This window comes from Pollachius pollachius (assembly GCF_949987615.1).
Source record: "Pollachius pollachius genome assembly, chromosome: 20".
NCBI classification, from domain to species: domain Eukaryota; kingdom Metazoa; phylum Chordata; class Actinopteri; order Gadiformes; family Gadidae; genus Pollachius; species Pollachius pollachius.
This window is the reverse complement of record NC_136953.1, coordinates 9,101,736-9,109,478: the sequence shown is the minus strand read 5'-3', so window position 1 is coordinate 9,109,478 and position 7,743 is coordinate 9,101,736. Positions and strand designations below refer to the sequence as shown.

Genomic DNA, 7,743 nt, shown 5'->3' with positions numbered 1-7,743 from the left:
CTTCTTTTCCGTGCAATCAGTGCATCAGTGTAGCGGAGTCTGCAGCCTCAGCGCTCCGAGTTATTTGCGTAAAAAGAGAGGCCGTATGTTGTGCGACGTCTGTTGATGCATCCACCGGGCTACCACTAATACGTTGCAAGTGGTGCCTTTGACCCTGTCATAAAGGGCCTGCAGCTCTTCTCTGACCTGCCTCTTGTCCAATTACCTTCACGTGAATAGGACACGGCCCGTTTCCCCTCCCGTCAGTCAAAGAAAACACACACTTTCATTTGTTTTGACCTTATGTTTATGTCATCATGTTTTTTTTTTTTTTTACTCAAGCAACAGAAGTGAAATCATCTACATCACGGGCAAATAGGACAAAGTACCCAATATCATTATTATTATTTTGACTTAGCACCATCCCTTTGGGGGCCTGCGAAGGAAAATTAAAAACAAGATAAAAACACTGGCAAGTCATCAGCAGCGCTTGACTCCACTCTTCTTCCCCCCCCCCCCCCCCCCACACACACACACACACACACGCAATACAGAACGTAGTCCAACCGGCCCCGACCCCCACCACTTCTTGAGACGTATAAGCTCCGCCCAGCCAGGTAAAGTGGAACCCCCGATGGACGTTAACGCGCACAAGACGCGGAGGTTCCCCACGGGGCGGACCCCGTGTCTGGCCGTCTGAGGGGGGGTGATGTTCCCGCGGATATTTGTCGGTGGAGGACTTAGAGCTGAAGGTGGGGGAGGAGGTGGAGGAGATTGTGGTGTCCGTATGCAAAAAAATAAAAGAAGCGAACAACCCAGACACAAATGTGAGGAATAAAAGCGGCTTTTTCCATAAAAGATTTAAACACCCCTCTTTTGTGCGCTTTCCTGCCAGGCATAATGCCTCCAGCGTGTGTGTATATGTGTGAATTGTATTTATTTGTGTGTGTGTGTGTGTGTATGTTTGAGACTGCAGTCCTCCCTCGCATGGCGTCATTCAGCAAAGTCTGCTTTGAATAACTCAAGTGCACTGAGGTTGAAGTCCAATCTGTTGGGTTTGGGGGGCGTTCTTCCTCTCTCTTGAATAATGGACCATTAGGGGAGGGACATTCCTAAATCGCCGCTCCTAAGCTGCTTACAATTACAAGCTGCATTGTTTTTTTCGTTCAGGGACCACATCACGTGACTCAGAACGTTCCAAGGCGCAGCAAGGCCGTCATCTCTCAGTTCACGCTCTTCATTTCTAGTTGAAATCCGCCCGATCGAAGCCCAACGGCCTACCTGATATCATAACTCGAAAGCGCGTCTCCAATGTCCTTTGTTGTTTATGTCACCCAGGCAGGCAAGTCTGCCAGGTGAAACATATCACAGTTTGTGTTTTTTCAACACCTGCAAAAAAACATAACGCATTTAAGAAATCGCGGACGAGCAGCCAACAACAAAATCGAAACAACGATTGAGAACTAAGGGTTTGAAGTTTTTCTTGAAGTGCCGGTTTCAGAGAGAGAGAGAGAGAGAGAGAGAGAGAGAGAGAGGATCACAGCAAAGTCATTTTAAAGTCTCTTTTTTCGTTTGTAAGTTTGTCTTTCTGTGTGTTTTGGCACTGTTGACCCTGGGAGACCGGGTCCTCCATGATCCACCACAACTAGGGATGCACCACTAAACCTTTTTCTCAGACCAATTACAAGTAGAAGTACCTACAAGTAGTTACATTTGGGTACTTACTAAGTACCGAGTACCGATATGAGTACTTAATAATACCGTTACAGTTTAAAGAGCCAGTGAATCCGCTGTTTCAGCGGGAAAGTCAACTGCTGCCCAGACAGAGCTCCAAATGGCAAATACATAGGATTTTACCCCTTTGTTAATCTAAATTGGGGACTTATTTCAGTAACAGTGATACAATGGCCTAAATTACTATGTTGACGATCATATAAGACAAATTGCTAGATAAAATAATAATTTTTTTGGGTTCACTGGCTCTTTAAAATTACGTCACATGTGTATAAAGTGGTATCGGGTGGTTTTATCTGAGAAGTTTAATGAGTACGAGCACATGAGCCCAGAATCAGGCCAGAGTACAAGTTCTGGTATCGGTACAACCCAACTAGCAGAGGGAAAACAGCTCACAACATCGTTCGCTCGGGGCGAAACGGCTCGTGTGTCACCACGCCATCCCAAAAAGTTCATTGTCGCATCAGCAAAACCAAGAAAACGTAACGTCATCGTACAACCAAACTGTACTGAGGCTGGTGGGCGACCGCACATCGGACACAAAAATAGATCCATCAAATCTATGCTAGGACAGGCCAGTGCTAACTGCTAAGGTAGCCGCGAGGAACAGACACACTCTGTTAAATAGGACAGAAGACAGGCACTTAAGTACTAATGCATAGCAGAAGAGGTGAAAGTAAGAAAAGAGTGCTGGAGAGCGGAGGGGGTGGGGGGGCTAGGCAGTTGTTTCTACTGACACAAAGCTAATATATTATTCATATCGTCGGTCTACTATCTGTTCGACATCCCTAGGAATCGACTCGTGAAATTCTCATCCTCTTATTTGGAAAGTATTCTGACCTCTGCAAAAATATCTTTTTATATATTTTTTTGAAACAAAGCGTCCTATAGACACCAGTGTTGGTCATGCTAGCGTGAATAGCACGAGCACAGCTATAGTTGGCAGTGGCTGTTTTCTTCTGTATCTTTCGAAAACGTGGTGAACATAGTGTCGGCATCCTGAGAGTTGGAGAGTATAGCAAGATGTGACGCTGGCGCTAATAGCACTAAGGGGATTCGCTCAGCTCTATTTCAGGGGTCTCAGCGCAAAGCTAATGTGTTATTCTGAGCGGCATGGCTTTAGATGGCCATAGTGCGTTTGGAATAGCTAGCTTCATGTTAAATAGCGAGCGGGCTACGGGCTGCGTATGGCTTTGTTTGCGGTTCCGAAAGCATTAAGTGTGAAGTATTAAAACGGGATTAAGAAACAGGAAAATAGATGGAATACAAAGAAGGGAGATGTCGAAGGGAGCTCAAGTTACAACCGAGTAATAAGCAGAAAGCTAATAGTAATTATGCAAATGGTATTTCTCACAGTAGACAGTAAGGCCAGCAAATTGCTTATATATTTTCATCCTTTTGGTGAGCGTTTGCTTTCACCGCGATCATGTGTTGATATCCTGTGTTTGTAATTAATTACCACCCTCATATGCGCACAAAAATCTCTAAGCATCAAAAAACTGAGGCTAAATTGAAATTGCTTTATAATGGCTACAATCTGAATGTGAGGCACTTTTATAGCAGAAATATAACACATTTTCTTCAACATAGGATATATATCTTCAGCCATCAATTCACTTTTTTAAGTATTTTCTTTCTTCTATATTAAAATATATCATTCTGTGTTTAGGTACCCCTTTTGTATTGGCTTTCCATGTCTCCACTGTCAGTGTCTGAGAATCCAATACCTTGTCTAGAATTAAATTTGGCACAGACACAAACACACACACACACACACACACACACACACACACACACACACACACACACACACACAAACACACACACCCCTATTGGTGTGTAAGAGCATTATGCCAAAAAGCCCCCATCCATCCCTCCACAAAATGAAAAACGAGTTCTCTCAGAGTTTTTACAAAGTGCTACGGGGGGGGCGTGTCCAATCCACCACTCGAGGCGATTGGTCGACCACACAAAAGGAGAGGAAGTGCATTGGAATCCTCTGGGACCGGTGACATCAGCATTCTAGAAGAGACACAAGAAGAGAGGAAACGGTTTAGCGAATCGAAGAATAAATACACGCACAAGAAATTAGTAAATATTATGACATATGTGAGTATACCATCTTTCTCAAGCTTATCGGTATTATTTTAAACACACAACGTCGCAAACCCCTGCCCACTTATCTTCCTAGGAACTCTGTGACCATAGAGTGAACACTTAATGAATACACAAAGCGTTCACAGAAGTAAACACACAGAGAAAGACGGTAAAAACACATATCACTGTAGGATAACGGTCAACTCTATGCTGGACTTTATGGCTCTGGTTGATAAAGATAAAGGCCCCTATCTCCATGTGTCCATTGTCGGCGTACATCCATAGCAACGTAAGTATTTATCCAGCGTCATAGTTTACATATTCACATTTTGGAGTCCAAACAACACGCGGATAAGATTGCTTTCCCTGTTTTTCGAAAGATAAAAACATCCAAAGCAGAATCTAATAAATAAGAGCAAACGCATATTGTGTCTAGAGTGGGACTGTGTGTGTACTCAGACTGCCGCTGTGTCTGTGTTTATTTCTGTGGACTGTGATTATGAATATTACAAAAATATTTGAGAGTGCGTCTCACTCTCCTCACCGCAGCCTGTAGCACGAGCAAGACGACATCGCAACCACAGACGCACACAACTCTAACAGCAAAACAAAGCTACTCTCTCACTCCTGTCAAGCAAGGCCCGAGCAGCCAACGTTCCCCGGGTTCTCCGGCCTGGGGTGAGAGGGTACCGGGAGGAGTTCCCCTGTGCTGCTGCCCAGCTAGCATTCCCCCCCCCCCCCCCATTCTCAACCCTGTCCCAATGCAGCTCCCCCCCTCCCCCACGCAGTGCGGCGCAGTGTGCTATATTTAGTCTCTCTCTCTCGTTCCCCTCCAGCGCTGACAGTGGTGACCGCTCTCTGCCCTGCCAGGGGATGGGCCCCGAGCAGGACAGAACAGAACAGGACAGGGGCGTGGTGGGGGGGGTTGGATGCCAACCAGGGCCGTGTTTAGCCGGGACAGAAGCAGGGAACACACCGAGGCATGCCCAGCCAACCTGGGTGGCAGGAGGGGGGGCGCGCACACACACACACACACACGCACACACACACACACTTTGGGACAGGCATGGAAACACACACACACACACACACACACACACACACACACAGTGAAAACAGGCAGGGGCAAGCACATGAAAGGAACGCAGGGAAAGAGGCTATAATTATGTGGATGACATATGCTTTAACGTGTGTGTGTGTGTGTTTGTGTGTGTGTGTGTGTGTGTGTCTTCCCGAGAAAACCGAGCTTGTGGGCAGACCCACAGGAATCTGTGGAAACAGTGTTAACCCCTGGATGGCATGAGGCTGAGGTCACTGGGTCCATCTGTGTCTGTTTAATGACGCCACACACATCCAGACCCCCGCCTCACACTCACACACACACAATGTCTTCTCTCACACACACACACACACACACACACACACACAAACACACTTGAGCGGTTATACGAGACCGGACAGGAAGCGTTAAGCCCTCTAGCCACTCTCGTTGGATACTTTTATTTTCTTTACTTCCCCTCATCGCCTGCAGCCTGTTCACCCGCCCCCCCGGCAACCAGCGCCCGTCCTTCGATCGCTGGTCCCTTCTCCATCAGTTAGCTAATCGATGCCAAAATGGCAACTCGGTTTGCGTATGGGTGTGTGTGTGTGTGTGTGTGTGTGTGTGTGTTACACAAGAGGGCAGACGAGGCTATCCGGCTCTGCATCCTTTGACAAGCCAATAAACTGTTTGCGAGTGTGTGTGTGTGTTATGTATATGCGATATGCGCGGGAGGGAGTCGGGGGGGTGTCACAGACTGTGTCTCGATGTCTCAATCGATAGCTCAGTATAAAGATGAAGACACTTTTGTTCTTGACTCGTAACTCTTGCCGATGTTTTGGAAGGGGGGGGGGGGGGGGGGGGGGGGGGGGGGGGGGGGGGGGGGGCGTTGTTGTTGCAGGACTAAATCCCGAGGGCCGGGCGCGAACACGTTTACCTCCCCCGCCAAACGTGGGAGTTTAGCGCCGGCGGCTCTAACAGTGTCTGGTATGGGGGTTGGGTGTCTAGTCCACAGACACCTGCCTCTCTGTGGACCAGGAAAACGTCTAGCAGGGATCTTTCCCTTCCGACTGTTGCGGTTCAGAGTCGATTGAGCGATCCAGAAGCCTAGGTGACCTCGAGAGAGGAGTGTTGCCTCGGTCTGGTTCCCATCGTCACTCTCTCTTGAGTCCGAGTGTCTGGCAAACCCTGCCATGGTTGACATTGTGTCGACGGCCACGTGGGAATGTGTCATGGAAGTGACGCTCCCGACGGATGATGGAGAGATACAGACCAGCCCAGCGAAACCAGGCGGAACAAGACGCAGTGGGACCGCTCTCTGGGTGGGGTTAAGACTCCGGGTCGGACCCCTGGTGTACCGCCCAGCCACTCCTTCATGACCCGTGTGTGTGTGTGTGTGTGTGTGTCCAGATGCACTGGAAGAGAATCAACGTCTGCAGAACGCCTCCATAATCACTCTTTCTCCGAACTTGTCTTTCTCCGTAAACGTACACGACGTGCACATGCGTATGAAAAACAAATAGATGGCAAAAAAAACGAAGTCTTCCCGGAACCCCCTTCTCTGCTTCCGCATATTTGCGTTGCGGCGGGGAGAAGTGTCTGTGTTTCCCCGGTGAAGGGTATCTCTGGCGGGGAGGAGCGGATGGAGTCCCGGGCAACAGTTGCTCCGCACGGCACCCTTTGGTTCACCACACACATATAGTCCCCCCCCCCCCCCCTTGAACTTTGACCCCCCCCCCGCTGTCAATCACTGTGCTGGCTCAACAGCGTCGCCGTGGCCTGTGTTGGAGTTATGTAACAAGCTATTTTTCCAGGTGTGTGTGTGTGTTGTATGATTGTGTGTACATACCAGTATGTGCTTAGGGCTTCAAACCAGAGGATACTGTTGCATGGTAACATGGAAAGCTCACTATAGGACTGCCCGTATGGACACACGCATGCACACACAAACAAACACACACGCACGCATATTGTATAGCCACACAGGCACGCACACTCACACACACACACACACACACACACACACACACACACACACACACAGTCCAGCCGCCCAGGCATGCACACAATCACGCACATGCACACACGTACACAAACATGTAGTACAGCCACCCAGGCGCGCTCACACACACACACACACACACGCACACACACACGCACGCTCTACTCTATTTAGAGCAGGGAAGGGCTCTTCCCGCAGTGTGAGAGCGATGTGTTATTAAATCCTCTCCCTGGGAACGAAAATGGCAGAGTACTGGAGAGAATGCGGAGTGCTAGACACAGTTTGACCTGACTAGAAGGGGGGGGGGGGGGGGGCTAAATACAGGGCAACAAAAGAACAGGCCCGCTATAGAGAGAACAGAATGTATGTGGAGGAAGGTGACGAGAGCGGCCGGCACTTGGGAACCATTGACGGCACTAGAGGGGGAAGTTTCCTGTTACGTGGGGGGCTGGGATTTGCGTTCTGCCTAAACAAGTGGGTGGCATTTATTCAATTGATTTTTATTTACTTTATTTACATGATGCTTAAATCCGTCCGAATAAGTCTTTTCTTTTTTTTTTCTGCGACTGCAGTTAAGTATTTTCCAGAAGGACTGCATGGTGGACTTTTAACAAAAGGAAACACAAGTTTTGTGTTTTGAGGAAAAGTGCTAGAGAGAGCGCGAGAGCGAGAGAGCGAGAGAGCGAGAGAGCGAGAGAGAGAGGAGTGGGTGTGTTCTGCCACATGGGCCCGATGGAATGTGTCGGGACGGGAGAATGCAGAGAGAGAGAGGGAGAGAGCGAGAGAGAGAGGTGGGAAGAAAGTGATGGAGGGGTTGAGATAGTGAGAGGATGAAAAGAAAAAAGGAGGGTGAGGTCAAGGAGAAAAAAAATAAACCAAACACAAACAAAAA

General features: G+C 48.3%; 1 protein-coding gene across 1 annotated transcript in view; it reads right to left on the bottom strand.

Annotated features, from left to right (window-relative positions):
* Positions 1-558: 558 nt before the first annotated feature.
* LOC307091215 (insulin receptor substrate 1-B) overlaps positions 559-7,743 on the bottom strand; it is a 48,554-nt gene continuing 41,369 nt past the window's right edge. Inside the window, exon 4 of the mRNA XM_079758140.1 lies at positions 559-3,735. Within this exon, the coding sequence (XP_079614266.1) occupies positions 3,728-3,735 (8 nt within the window). The 3' untranslated portion in view covers positions 559-3,727. The remainder of the gene's footprint in view (positions 3,736-7,743) is intronic.